Consider the following 25459-nt stretch of genomic DNA (forward strand, 5'->3'; position numbering starts at 1 on the left):
AGTTTAACCCAGGTAACGCAGTGAAAAACCTCTCAACTGAGTAATGATAAACGTAACAAGAAAGAATAATGCTGCACAAAATACTAGGAAAGACAGTAGATTCAAGTAAGTAATATTAAATCAGAAAAAACTTGGCTCAGCTTTTAAATGATATTCCACAAGAAGTGCCTTTCTTTTTCTAACACGGAGTTGAACTCTTGAATCACTACAAATGCCTTAGTCTAAGAGGTAGCTGGCAAACACAGCGGCATGAAAAGCATCTTGAATTAGACTTGGCCAGTTGCAGATGAGGATACTAACTTGAGCTAGTTATAAACATTTTTACATTTCTCTTTTTTTAATTCCCACTTGGGAAGCTGCTGCTCCCTCTCCCAAACATATCAAATTCAATCTGCAATGCAGAAGCTTTGTTACATTCCATTCCATTCCTTGGATGCAGTGGGCAGTCGACTGCCCACTCAGGAACCCAAGGGGAACGTACAAAACGAAACTTTCAATGCACCAAAATGAACTCTGGAACTTCGACAGAAGCATGTATTTGCCTTCCTTCACCAGCACAACCAACTGCAGCAAGCTGTACTAGTAGCACACCCAAAGATGACTTCTTGAAGACAAATAAGCAGTGGCAAAACTGAGAAGACTCAAGAGTTCCTCATTTTTGATGTAGGTACTAATCCTAGGCTACTGCCATGCTCTTGCTGCCCGATTCTTAATGTGCGCACAGAAGCAAACAGCAGATGGTCAATTCGTAAGACCAGCAATATTGGCATAATCAATGCAGAGTCACTGATCTGTGCCCACATTCAGACAACCAGAGGCTGACTGATCAACTGTGCAACAACCAAAGATGCTTGGAGAACACCTACAGAAAGGACTTCACTCACTGGATCAACTACGTCAGGCTCTTCATGGTCCAAAATACCATATTTACAAAAACCATTTTTCATTTCTCTTCATATGTAGTGGTTTGATCTCTTTCTCCCTTTAATTCTGAATTTCTCTTTCAGATGTGGGCAGTGGGAATTTTAGTCTTCACTTCTCTCCAAATATTATCAAAGGGCTGTAACATAGTCCCACTTAAAAATGTAAGGAAATACTCTAATGAATAACTATTATAAATGTAAGAATATAGAACTGTCTGTTTTCAGCATTAAAAGCAAAAAATATTTCCAAGCAGCTTTTCTAACAGGACTAAAAATATGCTAGGCTGCATCCAGTTTATCAGTTCTGTTTCTGAAGTGTACTTTTCATCCTCTCATTGGAGATTTGAAGAAGGACACAACTACACTAAGGTCAGAGGCATAAGTAGTCAGAACACAGGGAAAAAAAAAATAAGGCAAACAACATAAAATAGTGTTGGGTTTTTGCTTTTTCTTGCAAACGGAGAAATGTACCAGAGAAGTCTCCTACCTGCCTGACACTTTGCACCTCCAGCAGTCAAGAAGCAAAAGGCACATTAAGACAGCTGTAGAACTCCCATCTGGAAGAAGCCTAACGTTTCCTGTCCCAATCCAAAGACACTGATCCCAACAGGGCAAGCTACCAAGCAGCTACTTGGTACACAGATTGGTGAGGTTAAAGTTACTTACTTCTGTCAATTTAAGCCCAAAATGTAAATGCTTATTCAGTTTTCTTATAGCTTTAACAACTCAAGCAAGCAGGATGATGACCACCTTTGCAGGGCTAAGCTACTGTTTACCACTAGTTAGCATTAAATAAAAGCAGAAAGACAGATTTGGAAAACCTAAAGCACTTTCAAAAAATTACACTCTGCTCCAAGACCTAACACAGTAATAGACTCTCACAGGAATAGCTATTTCCCTGGCAAGACAGTGCAATAATGTGATTACTGCCATTTAATTAATTTATATTCTCAAAATCTGTCTCCTTAAAATTTCTAAGTATTTTGCTTTAACACCAAGATAGGATTTTCTGCCCCAGTTTGCCATAGCAACCCCTGCAACAAATGGCAGTTGTCTATAAAAAGGGGGGACTCTTTAGGCGTGCATGCACGGTTTGGTATGGTTTGTTTTAAAGCAGGTCAGAGCACAATGGACCTTTTCTACCGTGTGGGATTGAACACCAAGAAATCTCACTTCAAGGGCTGCCACGCTCCTCTGCAAAACAAGATGACACTGCTGCTAAGTCTGGATATAATTACAGATATGAAAGGATGGCTGTGAAAGTTTGCTTGTGTCTTCCTCTCCCTTCTATACTATAGATGTATTTGCCATACAGCTGTTAACATCCTGAACAAGGAACATGCAGCAGACTTAACATTTCCTTTCATTTTGTTTTAAGTGCTAATATCCAGTGGCGGCTGTTAAAGCACATTTACCACTAAAGAACGAGACCTTTGCCTGTCTCTATCACAGGCAGAGCTCTCCCCTGCCTGCCTGTGCAGCCCCAGGCTAAAGCTATACCAGGAAGCCTTGACCTCCGGCCCAACAAGGACACTTAGTAGGGCTAAGGGTAATCCCAACTCCTCCTTGTTCATTCAGTTTCTCGAGCTGTTTGAAGCAATCATTACCAACTCAGCTACATTTTGTGGTCATATTATAAAATGAATCATTGTTCAACAGTCCAAGATTGCTAAACTCATTTTATGTGTGGTTTAGAGTAGAGTCACTTATTGCTCAGACCCCTCAGAATTGTACTCCCTCCAGTCTAGTCGCAGCGGGGAAAGCGCTCGTCCTTGGCGCTAGCCCAAATGTAGGATGGTGTAACAGAGCAGAATTTGGCCTCCAGTACTTGTTCTCACAAGCTCCCCAGAAGTGAGCCAGGATTTTTTCAGCCACTTCCTTCTAAAGGGCTTTTACCTCAGAAAGTATCTAGCTTTTGTGCAGTCTTAACACAATGACTTCTGGGAATTGAAATACCTACCACTCCTTTCGAGGTACTCTGATTACACCCTCCCAAGCGTAACTTCTCACTACATGTTCCTATAGGCACAATTTCTGTTTCAAGACAGCCTGTGGAATATTTGATGTTGGAATTTGGTAGGAGTGAATGAATGCTCCATTATTCACCCTGGTGGTACAGCAGTGGTTGCTCTGAAGTTTTACAATGCAGTGGATTGCTGTAATGACATCATATGACATCATAAATCTCTCACAATTTCTAAAGCTTCTGATGAATGTTCCTACATAACCACTTTGTTAATAAATGAAAAAAAAAAAGTTAATCAAAGAAAAATCTTGTGCATTTGCGCACTATTTAAAAGTCTACAGACAAGTAGTAACCACCTTATGCTTTAAAAAAACTCTCTACCGTAAGTTCCAAAGAAAAGGTGGCACCATCTTGATTTATGGAAGCAGTCAGACAGGGAACCCTGCCTTTACATGAAAAGCTCACAAAGAAAGCTCCTCTGCAAAAATGTATCAATCTTAGTTTCAAAGAATATTTCTAACAAGTTATCTGAAAACAAGAAGTTACTGTAGTTCTCTTATTACATCCAAGTGTTTATGATATTTCAACCACAAATAGTCCAATTTAACAAATATTTTCCCCTTCTTTTAAAACCTTCCTACATACACATACATATTAGTCAAGCGAAAGACCAACTTCTCAGCCCTTGCCAACAAGGTGGATATTTGCCATCCCCACCTTCAGTCAAACACATGCACAAACACAACTAAAGCAACACCACAGCCTACTGCAAGGCTCCTAACCTCAGGCTTCACATGTCTCCCTACTCTCTGCAGCTGTCTCCTTCCTCTGGTCTTAAGAAAAGTACTTGAAAACAGTTAAAATCTTACATATATTAAAACAAACATGCCTCCCCACTTTCAGCCTCAGAGGTTCCACACTTCTGTCCTCTGAGGACACAGGTCATCCTTCTCCATGACTCTGCAGAGGTAACAGGATTCCTAAGGGTAATTTCTGTTTTGTTGTCCCAGTCTAAGTCACTGTGTCTCAGGTATTCACATAAGCAAGCAAGAACCTAAATCCAGGCTTCTACGATGTGTTATAAAAAAATAATCAAATTATTCTGAAGAACATTAAACAAAAAATATCCTGCAAATGGATGGCTTTCATATAAGGAATAATGTTCTGCAGGAAAATGGCTTTGGCCTATCCCTCCTGTAGCTAAATAACTCACTCCAGAATAGCTGTACTAAGTTTGTTTTTCCATACTAGGACACAGTTGAAAATTTACGTGGAAGGAACACCCCAACCAAGCTCTTTGCAAACAATCAGCAGTGGTTACTGATCCTACAGATAAATGTATCTGAGGCTGTGTTACCTATGCTCCCAACCTGCCTGCCAACAGATTACTTACTTCTTCATATAAAACAAGTTTGAAGTGTAGCTTGAGATACGTCTGGAAATAAAAATCATGTTTCAACCTCTGCCCTCAGCTGCAACAGTGGAAATCAAAAACTCCACTGACTTCAGAAGCATTTGACTATTTACATTTCTGTAACTTAAAACACAGCTTAATTTTCTTGTAAAGAATTCCTTGTTGAAGCTACAGCACCAACAATTATGAACACTAGCAGCATTGTGTGTGCTGATTTTGGACTCTACATCGCACAACTGGATGCCCATTTATCTTTTGCGTTTCACTTGGCCTTCACACCGAGACAAACCTTTCTATTTCCATTTTTGGCCTTACTGCAATAGTACCAGAACACTGCATCTACGTTTCCACCATTGCAAAGAATGTTTGACTCTGAGATACGCACCTTACACCTAAGTTTTAAGAGGTCATGACATTATCTCTACTACAACCAGCTTTTTCACTTCTGTTCTTAACTCTTCCTACTAAGGAAGCAAAGCCTCACATGAAATTGTCAACCTAGACTCCTCCTGGCTCAAAAAGCCATGTTCATGGTGTGTAGTTCCCGCTTTGGCATCTCTCTTCCTTTCCCATCTCTCTCTTTGTAGGATGTCTAACGGAAAGCACTGCTTTTTCATAACCTTCGCTAAATTCCATTTGCTCCCTTAAGTCACTTTCAGCCCCAGTTTCTGTCAATCCCTATGCTGTTCTGCCAGAACATCAGCAAGACACTAAATAGTATATGTAGTTTCAGGGAAATACCTAATCTGCTATTTTTTCAAGTTCAAATTGCTGTGCTGCCGATAGTAGGAATGGGATAATAAGATATTACTCAGTACTGAAATCCTCTTTTTTCTGGGAAGAATTAGAAAACATATGAACTGTCCTATAACATTCAGTGGTTTGCTGAGCATGACTATGGTCCAGCCACATGCCATAGTGTATATATAGCCTTACAAGTTTATAACATACTGAGGTTTCTGCTTAATTTAAATCTGCTACTGATTTCTCCTATCTAGTTCTCTCGTTTCCCCATCTCCGCATCTCCCCCACCGGCACTCAGTGCCAAAGGCTCAGGAATAACGAAAGGGCCACAGGAGGCCCCAGGCGTGTTTGAAACCAACTCAGACCCCCATATGATCACATTGTCACATGCCTGCACACCCGCAACGTAATGTGCTTCAGAGAGCAATACTGTATCCCAAAGCTACCAACCAGCTTCTTTTCGTTCCCAGCAAATTAAAATGGTTGGATTCTTTTTTATTCCATGTTCTCATGTCAAAGACAGGATCATGCTCACAAGCTTCTGATGGAATCCTGCAAGATTTTATTTTGTAGCTCTACAAATTAAATGTTTAAAGAGAAACTGAAGCTCCCCTCATCAAGAGCCCCAGAAGTATGAGAAAGAAAATTAAAATGTCAAGAATTAACAATGCTAGGTATTATACTCCCACACAGGGTTAATTTTGTTTCTGAATAGCATGCAGAAGCCTTTCCCACCCATCAGATGAGTTACTATACTTCTATTAGCATTCTGGCACCTCCTTCTGTACAAATGTAGTGCTTTTTCTACAAAGCATGTTATATAAAAGACTTAATCCAGCAAATAAGGGATTCCCCCCCGCTCCAATTTAAACTCATCACTCCTCATATCAGAGAGCATCTTCTTCCCCCTGAAGACTACTATCACACAACTAGATGGATGTAGAAAGACATTCAGTAGGTGTATGAGATCAGGAGAAACCAGGACCAGTCTTCTTCTACCAAGAAATTACTTCAACACAAGACCTGACTCAATGGGCCAACAATCCACATCAAAATTAGAATATATGCCATCTTTCTTCCTGTGAAGCTACAAACCGCACCTCGCAACTGCTCTGGGAAAATAACTGCAGGTTTTGTAAAAGACAAATGCTATGTTGATATAAGCAGTTATTTTGTCATAAACCGATTACATTTTGTATCTAAAAATATGTGGACTAGCAGCTGCCTATCTACTAGAGGAATTGCATGCTACAGCTACGTTGCTGCAAATGCAGATTTAGATACACATCTTGCCATATAGCACATAGGATGGTTTTAATAGTCTTAAATACAGTTCAATTAACAGCAGCTTGCATCCATCCTGGATACATGGCCAGATAAAATCTAGACAAAAAGCTAAGCACTCAAAGGAAAACAAAGTACATGCTGTCTATTAATTGCATGGGAGTTAGCACTGCCATCATGTAATCCTTGGTGAAAACATGAATCTTTTTTTTAATTTATTGCGATCTGTTAAAAGTCATTCCGTTTAAACAGCATTGCACAATTTCCAGACAACTGAATCTGTGAAGGAAAAAAAAAGCCTTATGGCTTTGTTTCAGGTCTTTCCACATTATTATGGTGCAAAGGCTACCTAAATTTATCTTCTTCTAATTCTGCATTTTTTTAAATATCAAGACACTGGGTTTTTTTCCCATCTGCAGCTAAGATTTCTTCATCTCCCTCACATTTACAAGCAAAACCAAAATTTATACACAAGAAGGACAGATAAAAAAAGAGAAGGATCCAGGAGAAATCTTGAAGACGTTTGGTGGCAATTTTGTTCTGTAACAGCCCTTCCTTCCACAAAATCCATGTTGCGACCGTGGGGCACCACAGTGTTGTACCTGCAACTCCATGCTAACCTTGCTTCAGCAAGAAGGGGAAGAAGAGTCAGACAGGGGAACTGCTGTGAGATGGTGCAGATGCTTACTACACCATAAAAAACTCACACTGCTGTCCCTCACAGAGACATGACATTGCTATTACAAACAGCATAGAAACACTTGCTCTCTTGGCGCTCTCTCTTCTTTTTTGCTTTCTCCCTTACCACTTTCCTGTACAGGCACACCGTCAAAATGTAAAAGCACAAAAAATCCTTGCAAAATGGGAGCTACAGAGCTACAGAAACATAAGGGGGAAAAAAATCTCATGTTTTTATGGTAATAAAAAATATTCCTTAACCTTGTTCTTGAAATCACTTGGGATTATTAGGCATAAATGTTTTCACTATAAATGCTGCAGTTTTTGTCTCATATCACTCAAACCAGACCATGGAAGCTCTCTAGCTAAAAACTATTACATCTCTTTCCTACTTGCCTTTATGAAGTGCCGTATTACCCTTTTGGCTCCCTTGTAGAAAAATTCATAAATGCATACATACGATGGGATTTAGACAATTTGGCATCAGTCTTTTAGTATATCATAACATATTAGTACATGTTATTCTGGGAATAACAACCAGCTTAACAGGAGCAGCTTTGTATCAGTAAACTTCATAACAAAGTAGTTCTGGATGAATAAATAAAAGAACGTCTCTATTATAAAATACCAAACTAATTCTTGTGATAAATTTACTAATTCAACCCTCAAAAGGTCAGTAGAATATTAATTTGTTCCTTTATGAACAATGTACTTGCACTAAATAATGTAGTAGGGTTTAATCTAAACTGGTTAAATGGACGTTCAGTAACATTCGAACAGCCCTGGCACCGACACTGACACAGTTCAGTACAAAATGGTAAATTTACTATAAACCATTTCAAACTTTCAATGATAGAATAAAACTCCATGGAGACTAGTTATAAAAGACAATTCTTTAATAATTGCCACTTTCTACTAATTCTGCCATAAGGATAATAATAAATTCTTAAAATAATATGTCACTTTGTACTGGTCAATACCCAGTTGTTTCTGAAGGAGAGTACCTACTGGCTGTGCTTTAGGGGCAGGAAGGGGGATTTGTTCAAGATTCCTCCAGAAGTGCCCAGGAGGGAAGGAACTCCTAATTCTGCAGCACCATGGCATCCCCTCAGGTTACATGGCACCAGCAGGGCCACGGCAGGACCTACATTTCTCTTTACATCAGGGAAATGCCCACCTCCAGTACACTGTCCTACACATCAATTGTGCTTCCCCACTAGAAACCAGACTCATAATCCTTCGCTTGTGTGCTCTAGTCTAGACTGTGGCATCTCTTACCTAGCTGGAAACTACCATTTTACATCCCGCAAGTCATCTTTTTCTGAGATAAAGCACGCTTTTGAAAACAACAGGTCTTTCTTCTGCGAACAAAAGAAAAGTTCCATCTTTGATCCAAGAGGCAGATCCTGCTGCTTCTATGAATGCATATAAAACATATTTCCTTTGGAACAGATTTACTCCATTCTGCATAGGGTTTTATTTTATGGGTGGGTCTGGGTTTTGTTGATTTGGGTTTCTTCATTTCATGGCAATTAGTTGTAAAACACCTTAAGATGCATTGCTAGAACAACTGCTCTACAAAGAGCACTTTTTATCTTATTGTAAAATATTCAGATACTCAACCCAAACAAATGGTGTCTGTAATAAAAATACTGCCACATATCTTCATTTGTACTAGAACAAATCAATTTTATTTGTTCATTCTGCGTTTTAGTGTCATAGGTCTCTTAGAAAAGATAATTTATAATTCCTTATGCAATTAGATATGAAATTAAGTCATCTTACTCTGCAGAAGAATTTATAATAAAGAGACCAGGTTCAACCAGTTCCACTGAAAATATTTTGATAGCGTCAAAAAAGACAGCATAAAATTCTTTAGTGTTTTAACAAATTAACACATGCCTTTTGGGTAAAGTACTGTACATGCTGTTAATCTTTTAATTAGGTTCTCAATTTCACATACACATTTATGGTAGGGGGGATTTTTAGTGATCAGAAAATGCAAATGCATAGTGTTGCTATGCTCTTTTAGAAGAGATATCAGGGGAAAAAAAGGAACTAGTATGTGTAGCCCTCTATTTAAAAGCTCCACAATAAAATATTAATAAATCTTTGTTAATATTACCAACAAAATACCATTCTTCATTCTTTTAAGCAAACAAATACAGCTTTCAGATTGAGGAAAAAAAAAAGACTTGTTCTCTACGCTCAAGCCACAGAAAAAGAAACTTTTATGTTCGTAATGCATGTAGTTTTTAGACCCATCAGCAGCATTTAAAAATATGTAATTGATGCTATCTATATAAATGGATACATAAATAGTGACGTTTGAAACATATTCTATGGTAGCATTTCACAAAATGCCAATTTTTTCATGATGACTGCCACACAATTCTGCCTAAACATCTCCTTCCAGGATCTTGAAAAGATTTAGTATTATCTATAGCTCATTATTTGATACATTCTTTTCCTCAAGCATTTGGTCCATCCTCAGTTTCAACAAATGATAAACACTTTTCCCCTCACAGACTATTTCATAGATTTTATAGCTGGTGTCGAGAAAAAACCTACTCAGAAAGGCAGACAAATTGCCATCAGTTAACAATCCTTATGCCAAGGAACATTTTTAGCATGGAGTTGTCACTGTGAAAGTAGGAACTATCTACTAACTATCCCACATAATGATTTTTGTTAGAAAAAGGAAAAAGGCCAAAATGTGGCTAAGCAGCAAATATATTATAAAAACAAAGTATGAAAGCAATTTAGCTAAGAATCCTGACTGGCACACACATTCTCCTCCCAGCTTGCTTGTCTGAATTTAACTCTTTATTGGTAACTTTGGAAAGAGCCAGGTGAAGTCAAAGATGCTGCACATACAAAACTGGGGAGCGGAACAGAATAAAACACAGACCCCAGATCCCAGGATTACTATAGCTTTATTGTTTAATTGGCAGCTACTTCATCTTAGAAGAATTATTTTTCTGTTGGAATAAAGTCGAAAGTAAAATCACCCATAAATACCCAGTGAAAAATAACCCAACCTCATCTCATTCAACTTGATGCAATGCCTTTTTTTAATCACACCTGTATAAACTTTTTTTTTTAAAGCTGTCTGGATAAATCAAAGGTATTCACTGGCCAAAAGGAAGACAGAGTATGAGCAATTCTCCATAAGCCCTGCACCAGTACGGAGAGGAAAAGACACCCATCCTGAATAACCACGTAATTCAGTGGACAGGAGAGGGACATACACACCTGCTTCTCTCAGCCACAGCTTGAATTTGAACCTTCACCGACACTCTCTGAGTTTCCAGTGAGCAAGATAGTAGGCAAAAGGAGGTCACTAATAGCATTGTCTTTTGCTCATCCTTTTCCATTCTGTAAATGTAGCCATTTAATCTCCTGCAGACCCCCAATGACAAACAATGCAAGACTGCCCTTATAAAATTCAACCTGTATGAAAAGATGCAAACATCAAATACAGTTGCTGATTGACAGCTTCATTTATATTCCAGTAAGAGCCCAGAGGATTAAAGCCAAGTCCTTTCCACAATGCTCACACGCGGTGGTGAGAAACCCTCTGAACTGACCCTTTGCTGTCAATGCCAGAAGGATCTTTCCTAAAGAGATGATCAGACACAGAACAAGGATCAGTGTCTTTGCCCTCCCTCTTTTTTTTTTTTTTTTAAAGCAGGAAACACTTTCTGTTTATCCCCTTTATGTTTCCTTCCCTTACTTCGTTAGGTTTTCAGTTTTAAAACATGGTTTTCATGCTTAGGTTGTCTATGTGGTTAAAGGGGACTGAGAAGTACTACCTTACACCGTGAGTTTGCAAGGGACTCCGCAGCCAGTACCGCAACTCCCCACATGCTCAAACCAATTCCCCTTCATGCATGCAGAAAGGTCCAGACTGGGGCACTGATCATAAATGGACTTTGGACAGACGGGCCAGCAGAAAAAGCTCTGCTTTCTCCCCAGCAGCATATCCATTATAAATGCGGTATAGGCAAACCTAAGCCCAAGGCAAATCAGAGATCCTAAAAGTTGGGATGTGCTACCCAGTAAGCAGAAGCCAACCCGGGGGATGAGCCCTGCCTCTGCTTGGTTAAAGAAAGAAGCAGCTGGAGGTGGGTTCATCTTTGTGCCCCTGTGGAGAAGGCAGATGGGGCAAGGCAATCTGCAGCTGGAGTGCAAAGCATCCCCTCGTGCCACAGAGTTAAAACACTCCTTCCCTTATCTAGAGCAGGGGCTGGGGGCGGGGCGGGGGGGAATCTCAGCAGAGAAAAATATCTAAAAAAGAAAAGAAAAAAAAAAAAGAAAAAAATCTACCCTAACACATTAACCACCACCAGGCTTTGCTCTCCTCATACTACTGAATGTTTAAATATTTAGCTTGTTATCTAACAGGCTGATAACTGCACCTCATTTTCCCTCTCTGGACCAGGGGAAGACCTAGTCTAACCTAACTTATTTCCATTTTTAAATACAGCACGGCTTCATTATCAGATTCACTCAGAAAAAGACAACAAAATTTTCTTTTAAATTAAAGTTAATAAAGACCATTTCCCAATATTCCTCAAAAATATCAGTGGTTCATGGGCTTGTGGGCTTAGCTGAGAGGTTGGGAAGGGGGCCAAGAAAAATGAGAATTTATTATACACTGGTCTAAGTTTTTAATTGAGTACACACAGGCCTTTCGGAGTGAACTTGATTTTTATTTTACCCCAAACTACTATAAGGGACACTGTGACACAAAAAAGACCGTGGCTCAATTTCCCCAGCGTTTCTTCATTGGTTTATAAAAATGGCAGAACACATTAAAATTTCCCCTTGAAGAGGGTAAAGCTTGAAGAAACTTCTGTCCTGCAGCATTATTTTTTTGCACACAGCCTGCAACATGAAGTGAATGGAAAGCGCTAAAGAATACGGCCCTCATCAAACAGAAGCACCGATTTGCTGTTACAGCCTTAGCAATATTTCTTAGAAACGGGAGGGTGGGGGAAGGCGGGGAACAAATGATTTATACGCATAGCACAGCCTGAGTTTGATCCATTACGACCGTGGAACAAACAAAAAACACACACACCACTGCAACAAGTCCGTTAGAGCCCCTGGAGCCATCACCAAAACATGAAGCCTTTCCAAGCACTTGGCCTCAAACTCCCATTGCAGGTATGTGAAGTCTCAGGGACATGCAGGGAAGGAAGAAAGGGTGTTCCACGGGGACAGCCGCCGCCCGCTCTGTCCACTCCGCTCCCTCCTTTCACCCCTGCCTCCTCTCCTGCTTACGAGCGGGGCTGTCTCAGTCGCAAACCACAAATGACACAGAAAGCGGCATCAAAAGTGCTGAGCTGTTCAGGGCTACCTTTGGTTACCCTCCTTTAAGCTGTTCAAACACCAATAAATTACCCATTTACTTATACTACCCAGATGTTTGCCATCTAGAAAAATAGATTATTATTTGTAGAAGGTTTTGTTCCATCACAAGAATCCTGTAAATAATATATTGGGACCAGAAAGCCAATACCACGTGGCAACTTCTGCACACACCAGCACGGGGAGGGGAGGTGACGGGGAAGAAAAGGAGAGAAGGTTTCCTGACTGCTGGTTAGAAGTTAAGAACTTTCACAGTAAGCTTATCGAAGAATCAAGTATTCACTAGAGTTCATGCTGTTGGGATAATGAGGTTACTTAAAATAATACTACAGATGGAGGATACAGGTGACAAGTAACCTTAAAGGTTGGTTTATTAATCGGATTTTGAGCTTTTGTTTCCATATATAAATACATATTACAATTTTATATTAATATGTATGTGTATATGTATAAAATATAAGTGTATTTATATTCTAGATTAAGCTAGAAATATATATTATATACGTATTTATATATAAACCAAAGTAAAATATAAAATATATTCCATTTTTTATATATATAAAATATGACATCCTAACATTTCTTTATATGTCATATTTTCCACCAAAAAACCCCAACACTAATTTTAGTAAACCCTACAAACATAAGCAGCCTCAATCTCTACCTCTTCTTTCATTTTTTACTTAAGATTTTTTAAGGGTTCCAAGCAACATTGAAAGAGAACTCTGGGGCTTTAATTGAAATGGCATGAGATGCTGAAGATTTAACAACAGTGTTTCAAACTCTGTGTCCATTATGCACTGAAGTGCCTATCAAAAAAACAAAGAAGGAAGAAGTTTTCAGCATTCTCATTAAATGCCGACTTTCTCTCATGGTTCCTGTAATTGAGTTTCACTTACAGTTGTCATGAAGTTTTGTAGGGTAGACAAAACAGTGATTTGCTGGTAAATGTCTGTATATAGAGAGGGAAATAAATATTTGAGAAGTACTCAGCCCACTTTCTTCAAACATCAGGGAGAAAGACAAAGAATACAACTCAAGAAATGTACAATTCAAGAAGAAGCAGCTTTTACACGGAAAACTTTGATCTGGATGGCCAAGTATTACTACAAGAAATCCAGTCAGCGTAGCAATCCCAGACAAGTTATCATGAAATTGCACGTCAGAGTTTACTGCAAGATATCCACTTGAGTCATATCCCTCACACATATTGCTGTTAAATTTTTGGGCCTTTTACAATTTCACCTGCAAAACTGGAGAGAAGAAAGAAGAGCTTACCCATAAAAAGTGTCCCCAGTAGAAGTAAGGGGGGCAAAAGGGGATTACTAAAGGTAAAGAGCTGTTAATTACAGATAGAGTAAGACCAAACTGCTGAAAACAGCTCTGAAGGGGGCTCGGCTGGTTTCTTTCCTTTGCTTTGGGGTGCTTTTTTTTTTTTTTGTTTTAAGACACATTGGTTTAGCAGGGTTATGTAGCACAAGAGTTTGAGCTGGGAGAAATAGAGCAACTCCACACAGACTGACAACTCTGTTAGGTGAGACCGCTATGCTATCTCTGTTCAAATGAAAAAGAAAAAAGTAGCAGCAAATGGTGACACAGCCAAGTAATGACCCAACATTTAGTTTGTTGATCGCTGTATTGTCTTGTTATTTAAGTCATTATATCACCAGTGTCTCTCCTATTCATTAAAGCCAGTGTAATACTGACTATAAGGTCCTTGATGACATTAATAGGGAGCTATGCACAGACATACAAACAACACTGGGCATTTGGTTGAGGGGTCAGAAGATCCCAGATCATAGCATCCTTGTAATTTATTGCACGTTATTCACAGGAGAAACCTGAACCCAGGTTTCCTCTCATTTTTCCCATATGGCTACCTTGCACTTGTGTTAAAAATAGCGTATCTGGTCTTCCCAGCTGCAGAAAACTTAGCTGTATACATCAAGCACAGTTTAGCAGGGTTTCACTACTTTTTTACTGTACCTTTCTTGATACAGAAATATAAAACCAGGTTGTGTGTGTTCAATACAGCCCCCAGCTGGTATGTTCTGCCTTTACCTGACATTCAATTGGAAGCTATTGTGGTCCTGGAGACAGCATGGATGAGAATGTTTCACAGCATCTTTCCCTACTAATTATCCGCTCAGGTCCTTCCAATCACCCCAGAGCCCTACCCTCTTGGACCAGCTTAGGCAAATCCACTCCCTCATCAGTATTTACACCCTTCAAATGTTTGTACACATGGTTATAATCCCATAAATTGAAAGATGATCATACTGGTCTCACAAAGGCTATCCAGAGCAAAGGAGCCCAGCATTCAGGCTGACACCTTCTCACACACAGCAGCCTGGGGTTTGGACTGATTCGCTAAACGTCACCATATCAAACAGATCTGGTCTTTGCTTTGAAATACTACTTCAGTGCAGGCAGCAAGAGCAAGAGGCCTCCAATTAACAGCAGAGAGCAGGGCTGAGCTCACGTTATTTAGACCCTCGAGGGAAATGAACATACTGGCAGTCTGGCTTCCTTCCTGCCCCAGCCATGTGCACTATGGACCCAGACGAGAGCCCTCACGTGTCTGTGCCGCGGTTTTCTTGCTGTACAGTCAGGAGAGCCACCTTTCTTGCTGCAGCTCACTGCAAGGACGGCTCCACTAGTGCTCCAGAGTGCAACGCTCTGCAGAAGCAGCACGCTGCGGGCAGCACCAAACTGTGCAAGCCAAGCCCATCTTAGAACTTCCCATGACTGCAAGCAACTTCAGAGCCTCACAGGAGAAGGACAGTTGGTCCTGAGATACACCTCTGGGGGTCATGACATCAGGGCAGAGGTATCCCATCAGTTATGCTGGCCAGGCACTGACTGGCAGCAACAAAACTCTCCTCTTCCTCACTCCAGTTGTGCAAGGCTGACAGGGAGAATGCTGTCTGACCTCAGCTCACTAAATCATGATCCCCACAGAGCATCACTCTCCTCTGTGACCAGCTATTTCAACTCCACATGGCAAGGTAAGATACTTAAACCTCTTCTATTTCTCAGTCTTGTCTTACACCTTCCCCATTGACCACTACCAGCCTCTCCTTAGAGCCTTCCACTCCAACCAGCCACTCCCAGCTCTGCAGCCAGAAGGCTCCCCACTCATTGCTCAGTACACAGCACTAGAAGAAACTGGGCAGCATGAAGAGGCACCTGCAGGGCATTAATGCAAGGCACTGCCTCTTGCAGTGGACATACATTGCTTAAGAACCATTGCTTGGCGACCTCTACAGTGCTGGGGATGAGAAAGATGTAATGTTTCTCTCGCTCTGTGTTAACTCCCCTCTGCTGTTTTCTCACCCCTCCTTCTGCTCCACTTGGCATCTCAGCACCATTTCACTCTTCTGTACACCCCTTTCCTTGTCGTGGCCACACATAGCAACTAACCCAAGCAACTACTTAGCAAGTGCCCAGCTAAATCTGCCTGCAGACAGCAGTCAGGGCAGGCACTCCACACTGCCCTGCCACCACACACAGCAGAAGCACCTGGGAGGAGCAGGCACACTCCATTCTGATGGTCCATTCAGCTTTGTGAGCTTTCGCAGACAATGTACAGCAGTTCTCTGTATACACTCACAACAGCTAACAAGGAACTGGTCAAAAGAAAAGACATCCAGAGGAAATCACACTATTTTCTTTTTCATATGCATTCCAGGAAAGCAGAACTTGCTAAAAGCATCAAACTAGCACTGCTGCTCTTTCTCCACCCCACACTGAGGAGGGAACCAGCTTTCACAGCAGGTCCCAAAGCTGCAGGACTGTACACAGGGTACTCCAGATTGCAGCTACTTTCATACTGCTTTGGTCCCAGCACTCAGCACTACACACTGTATGTAGCCCCTACCAGTTCTCTTGCATAGCCCAGTTAGAATATCCCACTCAAAAAAAAAAAAAAAAGCAGCACCAGGGCATGTAAATTCTATTAAACTACACATAGAACAGGTGCCCCTGTAAAGCATGACACTCCTTCTCTCTGGAAGGCACATGTAGCAGGTTCCTTAATGTCAGGTGTAGACTCAAGTGATGAAAGAAAAATACATAAATGTTTATTAAACCTTTGTTGCCATTCACACCACCAACTTTCACACCCCAGTGCCAAGCTGTTAACGAATTCCCATGCTGTTCCAGAAGACTTTTCACAGCTCCTGTCAGAAACGGGAAGTTTTACAAGGGCAGCACTCGCTGGAAAAGTCTCTGCTCTCACGACCATCAACAAAAAATGTTCACAAACAGCTGTTTGTGGAATAAATGTGTCCCGCCCAAACTGTGTGAGAATAAAGAGCTTCTTCCAGTGAGGCATGGGGCCATCTTCATATATACCTCCTGATACGTATTTGTCTCAAGATTATTTATACTAAGGCTTCTCAATTTACCTAAAGACCAGGACTAAAAATTAGCCATGATAAGCCAAGTGACCATGAGCCAGCATGTGAGGCTCCAGGCCAGGCAGCAGCTCTGTGTGCAGGCTACAGCTCATATGCTCGGACATGCGTCACCTCCTTGGGGAGCTCTGCAGCTCCAGGCTGCTGCCCAGGCAGGCAGCCCTGCGGCAGGGCCCCTCTGGGCACACAGACCCCTCGGGGAGGCAATGCTCCACCTACCCCTCTGTGCCACGTTTCCTTTCTGGCACCCAGACTCTGCCATGCTGCCGTACAGCTGGCACGTGTGAGGCAGGGCCCTACACACAAGTCGCGCACACCGCCTGCTTGAACCTCAGCAGGTCTGTAGAAGTGCCACGGTGAACCACAGCGAAGGCAGTGTGAAATTGCAAAGCAATTCTCTCTGCTGCTGCAACTCCTCTTTTCCTCCACAACTAGCTCTTTTACCTGCCACTGGAAACCCTGTTCTAAAAGGAACAGGCAAAGGCAAGATGTTTCCCACAAGAGGAAGTGAACATCGCTACTCCTCCCAGAGTCATCCAAAACAAGGCGGAGGGATGAAACACTTTCCCAACCCAAAAGGTGACAATTATTACACGCTACGTTACAGCTTAGACAGCCTTTACAATACAAAAGCTTTGACAAGCTCACATTTAGTTTGTCCCTGGAGGACATGGGGACACCTACTCATGTCAATGTTTTGCACAGCATGTTGCTCACAGCTTTACCATTTTGCAAAACGCACCTGAGGATCTTCAACTTCTCATGCAGATCCTGTAACTCAGCTGATCATAAAGCATAAAGAAGAATTAAGTGACTGTTTATCAGTGTTTAGCAATGTATTGCTAAATTAAATTAATCCCAAGCGCTAGAACAGAAGCAGACTTTTCCTACAACTGGAATGAATAGTTTTATTTTTTCCTCTTTTTAATATCAGTAAATTGTGTTCCCAAATAAACAACAATTATATCAACAATTTAGCAGCATGCTTCCGTCAGCCCTAGCTGACAGATTATAGCCCAATATTCTAGAAATTTTCTCATTAAACTCAATAATCTGAGAGACCTACTAGCACTCTGTCTCTGCCTGCACCTCATCTCTCAGCTTGCAGACAGCTAGCACAGAAGCAAGATTAATATTACAGAACATGCTGCGTACTTCAGCTTCGTATCTTAAAATCAGCATGACCTGCAGTATTTGCCCAGGATGCATAAAAGACTTTGAAGAACTGGTCCTTCAGCATGAAAGTAAATTAACTGACCAAGTAAGAGATTTGTTAGCCAACAGATCTGTAAGGTATTTTCTGTTATTCTATATACATTAAAAAATATATTTTATATATGTATTATGTATAATATATAATACAATATAATATGCATTATACCATCTGATGTTTCCTAGTAGAACGTAATTGCTGCCTTAAAGACAAGAATGCTGAAGTCTTCTCTTTTTGACTAATTACAATTAGAGATTCAACTTTTATTTTATAGATTAATTATTAGAGCAACATATCAAGCAATAGATGAGCATCTGAACCTGCTCATCACCAAAGCCTGTAGTTCAAAAACACGGTGGCCGCCTCCTCCCTGCACAGTGACTAATTTCCTTCGTGAGTCAATCTGTCTCTCCTCCTTGCTATTCTCGCAACAGCGAGACGCTGCAAAAGCAAGGTTCCCCCAAGTGAGATACTCAGCCAGTGTGGATCACTGCACTGAATGGCATGCCTGCTTGGAGCAGGTTTCTTGCAAAGCCCATTCCCCTTTGTAAGTGCCAAGAAACAAATCTTGGCCACCTACTGCAGCATGTTCCACATGTTAGCTCGCAACATGTTGAGCAACTGTGTTAACTGAGATGGATAGCACTGTCAAACAGGAAGCTGGCGCACCAGGATGGAAACAGTGGGATACACTGACCTTTTATGTTCCGAAAAAAAGTGTTCCTAAAATGACATGAAAAGTTTCATATTAAAAAACAAAACAACTACCTTCTTGCAGAGCTTTTACTACCATATTGTGTAAACAAACACATGTGCCTGAGCTCCTATGTATAAAGAACCTGTGCCTCTCTCACAGAGCAGAGGCTGACAGAGGAAATGAATCGTTATCACCCTGCTTGGTGAGAAGTTTGTCCAAGGAGTGCTGCGCTATTAACCATTGCCCGGAACTCCCGGATTCAATGCTCCCGCTGCTTCCCTCTGCGCGCACGTTCAAATACTTCGCTATACAAAATAACTAAAGCCAACAGATAAAATTCAAATCCCCAGGCAAAGCTTGTATTAAACCGCTCTAAATGTGCACTGGTTTTACTGATGACATGGAGATGAAATCAAAACCTGCAGGCTCCTCATGCAAAAGAATAAGCACTGAAATAACCTGTTTAGTATAAAGAAGCCTCTTGAAATGCAAAAATCATTCTGGAAAGATTTTTCCCAACCCACCACCTCCTGCCCGTCTCCCTCAAGATCAGGTTTTTAGATTTGTTTTTTTCAAGCTGGCATTTTGGGTAGAGAGAGGAAAATTTTATTTATTTTAAGGTTTTGCTGCTACTGGAGAATCATTTCTAAGTGGAAGGGACTGTAGAGCTTTAAAAAGGGCTCTGCAGCAATATAATAGGTAAGTGAAAACAGAGAAATCAGCCTGCATGTGCAGCACAACTATTGGCCTTAAAGAAAGCATGTGCATTTGTGTGTATATTAAAAAAACATTATATACAATGTAAAATTTTAAGAATGAAAGACTATAATATGCTGTTCAAAATGGCCCTGATACAAAGAGGAATACTAGATACCATCGAGCTGTACACCTAGAGGTTCTAGACAGCTGACTGCTTCGAAGCAGCAAGCCACCTCGTTGTGCAGAGCAAACGTGTCATGAATATGCTGACTGATCATTATCACTGTATTTCACACTTGAGCAAGATCCAGCTAATGCTTTCTAGGCAGGCTAACAAGGTAGGGCTTGTTGTACACCTAGTTTAAGATTAAGCAATCAACACAACTGATATAACCACTTCCAAGATTTGCCACCAATTTTCTTGCTTTCTCCTTACATCGAACAACCTCAGGTGCTGCCTTCTGCCAGTGCAGAGAAGAGGGAAAAGAACTTTATTGAATACCTTGTGCCTGAGCTGCAGAACTGTGGGAATACCCCAGAGCCAGGAGCGCTGTCTCCACCAGCTGGCTAAAGAGCACATCTTTGCGAACCAGAACGAACTCAGCATGCTCTTCTCGGTTATCGTATTCAAGAGAGGCGTCTGACTGCTCCACCACACAAAAGACTGGAATCATCAAACCTAGATGGAGGGGAAACAAAAAAAACCAACACAACATCAGTAAGAGAGGAACAAGAAGTGTGTCATACATCTCTGATTAAAGCTGTAAATTAAAACACCTCCTAGAAGGCTCATCTTAAGTGAAGAGCTGCCTTTCTTCCCTGTGGGATAGCTTTTGCTTTCTTTCCAAGGGAAATACTGAAGTCTCATCACTTGACTCATTTAAAAACCACACTAAAAGCTCCAGAGAATACAATTCAGGAACAGAATCACAGTCAGCATGGGATGAACAAGATTTCCTAATAAGCCCTTTTCAACATTGCAGAAGTTTTCTACAGTTCCATGAATGTCGTTATTCTTTCAGGTCAGGGCTTCTCCACATTCAGCCATATGAAAACCTGACACAGAAATGCTGCTGCTTTCCACACAGTGAACATATGGAGGTATCAGCCGAGGCTAGTCCCATACGCAGTTCTTGGCTGGGGTAGGTTTATTTGCACATTTTCAGATCACGGCCTGTCTTCTCACTGTGCAAGGAAAATACCCTTGCATTGATTTTGCTGAAAAACGATAATCTTGTGTTGGCAGCTGATGGTGCCGCAGACCCAGAGAGGCCAGTGGCTGTTCTCCTGCTGCATATATGAAGTGAGTGAGAACAGCTCTCTTCGAAAGAGGGTCAAGGATGAGGAGGAACCACAGAAGTGGAAAACTCAGGGGGTGGTCTGGATTCAATTTTGTTCTGTTTTACTGTAAATTTACTTTTGCGGTTACAGGATCAAATCATCTATGGCAATAAATTGTGGGGAATGAACTTAAAGGGATTCAGTACTACAAACAGTAGAGAAACAAGCCCATTTGCAGGAGACAGCCCTACAGTACTGGAAGCACGTGCACGGGGGGAAGATGGAACAGACAGAAAACCTTCAGGACTGGACAATCATTTCCATCACCTGCTACAGGCCAGGCTGCAGTCAGGGGGTGGCGAAGGAAAAACCATTACCTCCAGTCACAGAAATTTATAAATTGGTTATGTACAATTTGTTAGCCCCTAGATAAACTAGGAAATATTGGGGCAGAGACAAATCTCAGCCTAAAGCAGTTCTCCAAATGTGCTATGGCCTGTAATACTGCCAGAAAGTTCACCTCTCACTCCTGTTATTCAGAATGAAATATAACCATTTCCAGTAGGTAACAACTATGAGAAGTGAGTGTATTTATGAAAGGCCAGAGACAAATCGCTGTATTCCTGGACCAAGCACTTCTTTAAGGGAAAAAGAGGAGAAAGCCACATTTCAGTTCTCCTTTCACACACAGTTAAGTATCTTCAAGATCTTCTACTATCAGTAGCTTCAGTATCTACAAACCAATAGTTATATATCCCTTTTCAGAGGAGTCACCCTGCCCTGAAGTAGATACAGTCACACCAGTAACAACTGCTAAGAGACTTAAATCTTCCTCGTCTTGGAATTTGCAGAGACTAGATTTACTTTAAAATACATTTTAGGTACACAATTCTCACTTAGTGACCTATCTGGCATGAAGCGGCTCCCAGTCTGGCATTCTAACGGCAGGTCAGCAGCAGCAGCTACAAGCCATGATGTCCAATTGATCTGTTTTAGTTCTTCGTTTTAAAACACATCCTGAATTAAATGCGTAAGTAGGTTATGGCATCACATTGATGTTGCTTTCTCTCTACTGCTTGATTCTGGGTTAAACTGATGCATTTTTCAAGTTCAAGCAGCCAAATTCTCACACATAGTGTTTAAAAAAAATCTCTGAAAAAAAAAATCTCTAGGTGCTTTCCTGAAAAGACAGTGCAAGGCTGATCCTGCTCCTCTGAAATCAATGACAAAATTCCTATTCCTATCAAAGGTTAAAAACTGAATTCTATATGTCCATAAATCATTTAACTAGTTAAAATGAAATTTAACCTCTGTAAACAACAAACTTCCTCTCCTGTGAAACATACAGTCCGTCACAGCACATTTGATGGGGCTATTAATGTCTTAAGAAAAGATAAGAATACTTGTCCAAATGCTGAGGCTGTGATATCGGTTGTATAAATTACATTTTGGCAAGACAGAAAAGTAGGTGAATGCAAACTGATGAGAGGGATGCCACAGTGTCTTTTATCCTCCTGCTGGGTGATTTCCTTGTCACACAACAGTATTTCCACCTTTTTAGCACAGAAGTTGCATCTATTCTCCACACTTTTTTACTGCCTCAGTACAAACAGGATCTCAAATGCCAGAACTGATGCCGTATATGACATCCCTTTATGTACTGCACAATGTACCCACAGGACTCTTGCGCATGATTACTTTCCTGCCCCTTCCTGCTGCCCATGCTTGCTGGGACTCTGCTACAGAAACAGCTTTTGCAAAAACATCTCTGAACTCAGTGACCCGGCATAACTGATGATAAGCTGCTATTAGTACCTTAAAAACAGAGAGCAAAGGGCAGGTTACCACATCTGCCATTGCTAACCCATTCTCATGCCTCTCGCTATAGCATCTGGAGTCTTAGTACCAATCCTATTTTACTAAAAAACAACAGTAATCCAACTTATTTCCAAGTAAATCTCACTCCAAGGAAGTTCCATCTGCTTTGCCCTCTATTTTGCATTGGAAAGTTAAGCTATAATGTCTCCAATGGATTTATTGCCTCAAACTTCTCTGTTTCCTGATGTTATCTGAAAATAAATTAACATACTTTCAGTATGTTGGAATCAGAAGAAAAAACATCTGCAGCCAAAAGTCAACATGCTCTTTACACACTGATACACACAATGTCTTGCTCCTAGATGCATATATTACACCCCCAGCTCACTACAGGGCCCTTACAGAAGAGCAATGCAAGTTAGGTACTGCCATTGTCACTCCAGTTGAAGAGTTCACAGCAATACTCAAGAGACCAGGAGACCACGCATCCATAAGGAAGTCTCCGGTGCAGTGCTACAGCAATGCAAGCCAGCCTTACTCATAAATCCTGAAACTCCTCAGCTCTTTCCCTAATGCCCGATCAGCCAGAACTACTGTCATCCTCCCTCTCCCATGTATACGCACAGAAAAGGCGTACGTCCCTTCCGCACTGAACTTCCATGCATTTGCTCTCCCAGCTTTAGAGCGATGCTGCAGTGAACGATGCTGTACAGCTCATGGTAGATGACATAACGGCACTGATTTTCACACATGGAGAAAACAAGGGGTAATGTGAGGGCTAAAAAGGAAACTGTTTGTTTCCTTAAAGGATGAACACAATGCTGGAATGCAAACAAAACATTAATGGTGATCACAAATAATACAAAAGACTCCTTGATGTTAATTCACTTAACTGACTTACAAGCAGCTCTTTCATGCTTCTCGCAGAGCTTTGACTGCATATAGATAGCATCTGCATAAAATGTTAGCGGAGCATAAAACAAGATCTACATAAAAGCTTTTATAAGGCCATCCATACACAGCGAGAATTCCTTCTAATACATGGAAGAGAACAGGGGAAAACTGTTCCCACTATTACCCGGAAGAACAGAATGATGAGCAGTAACCGGTACTTTTGTATAACATATTTTTAAGACAAATCAGAGATGGGATTTAAGCTCCGCTGTTGCTTTCATGGAAAAGCTGCAATGTACAGAGAAGACTTTGTAAACACAGTTGCATTTTTTGCTGAGACTCTTCTAAGGGGCAGAGAAATTAAGAAGAAATTAAATATGTATCAGAGAGACCTGTGTCCAAATGCACATTTTCTCCTGCTTACCCATTTCAACCTACAGTTTTATTTCACTGGAAGCAATCCATTCTTACAAGTGAAGGAAAAAGAAACAGGTATTTCATTCAAGTGAAAAATCTGGACACTCTGCTGCAGAGAACATTCATTTTTACAAAAAACTTGAAGCCAATTAAAAGTATTATCAAACTGCAGTCATGCAGCTCCCTGGAAAACATTTTCAGTTGTCAGACTTACAAGTAAAAGCTGTAAATTTCTAATGACCAACTAGAAGGACAAGACAGCAGATATTAAGAAGTCCTGCACTGTTTCTTTTCTTCATTTGCAAATGATAACATTGTCCAGTGCATGCTTTAGAGCTAGTAATAAATGTAATACTACCAGCACTGAACATCTGTGCATTGCCCACTTTCACACAAACATCATAGGCTTGGCACATAAAGCAAAAAACTAAAGAACAGAGAAAGCTGAGGAGGAGGTTAAACTATTCCAGCCACCCACCTCTCCAGCCATTAAATAAGCAGCAGTGCTTGCGTGTCCTAATAAGTATAATACGAAGATCAACCAGTAAGAAGAGGCATCAATAAAGTTCATGTCTTTTTAGATTAAAATCTGTTTCCATCAGCACAAGTTTTGAGCCCCATCTAGGTGTTATTTAATTTAATCTAATTTGAACAATTTCCAAACATCAGCTTGATTAATTTCAACAGCATGGTGTTATGGAAAGATTTACTGTACAGGGGTTGTCTAGCAGGGAATTAATAAAGAAGCCAGTTCTTAGCCCTGAGTAACATGAGGTTTTAAGACTTCCCAGATTTCTAGTGGGAATACTTCACAGCACAAGCATGTTTTCTTCTGGGAGTGAAACCCACCAAAATTATTAAAAACTGAGATCAAATGGTGGTGTCAAACCCAAAGGAAATCATTCTACAGTGGAGAGATTTTTATCAAATGAAGAAAGTGGAAAATAAAGTTTTTGTTGTTGCTGTTGTGCTTTGGGTTTTTAGGTTTTGTTTGTTGTTTTTAGGTTTTTTTTAAACAGAACACAGACACACACGCAGAGTAATCTCCCGCAAAGACAAAGCAAATTTCTATGGTTGAGAGTTCAGAAACCAGGACATTTATTTGAAAATCCATAAACTACTGAAAACTCTTCATTACTGTATGCAGAAAACATTTTCCCTAGCTTTAACATGACTTTAACGTGGGTCATTCTTTAAGCCAGTCTTTCCAATACAGAATTAAAAAAAAAAAAAAAATCTAGGTAACAGCAAGAGTAGAATCCACAAATGTTTATTCCCATGCATACCTCGAAACACTGAATTACGAGCAACTGCAGCTGGACTTCTAAGATGAAACCCTTACCCCACGACAGAGACTAGGAAGTTCGATAAGCAAAGCATGGGTTGTCTTGAGCAAATTGTCTCGATAAAGATTCCATATATTTAACAATAAAGCATGCTTCCACAACTGGCAATAACCACAGGAAGCAATCAAACTACAAACATTTCCTAAACCTAATCTGTTTCTGTTTTTTTTTCAGTCGAGAGCCCTTTATCCAGCAAAGGCAGTGATGGGAAAGCAGTCCATTTATTTATTTCTCTTTGTGCTGCCATAGAGCTGACCTTACGTACACCAATTTGGTATTTAACTCTCTTTC

At 40.7% G+C, this 25459-nt stretch overlaps 1 protein-coding gene across 1 annotated transcript in view; it reads right to left on the bottom strand.

Annotated features, from left to right (window-relative positions):
* Positions 1-20087, bottom strand: part of SATB2 (SATB homeobox 2) — a gene marked incomplete at its 3' end in the record, with an annotated part of 75949 nt that extends 55862 nt beyond the window's left edge. Inside the window, exon 1 of the mRNA XM_010293944.1 lies at positions 19915-20087. Within this exon, the coding sequence (XP_010292246.1) occupies positions 19915-20086 (172 nt within the window). The remainder of the gene's footprint in view (positions 1-19914) is intronic.
* Positions 20088-25459: the final 5372 nt, after the last annotated feature.

The sequence above is a fragment of the Phaethon lepturus genome, unplaced genomic scaffold (genome assembly GCF_000687285.1).
Source record: "Phaethon lepturus isolate BGI_N335 unplaced genomic scaffold, ASM68728v1 scaffold11479, whole genome shotgun sequence".
NCBI classification, from domain to species: domain Eukaryota; kingdom Metazoa; phylum Chordata; class Aves; order Phaethontiformes; family Phaethontidae; genus Phaethon; species Phaethon lepturus.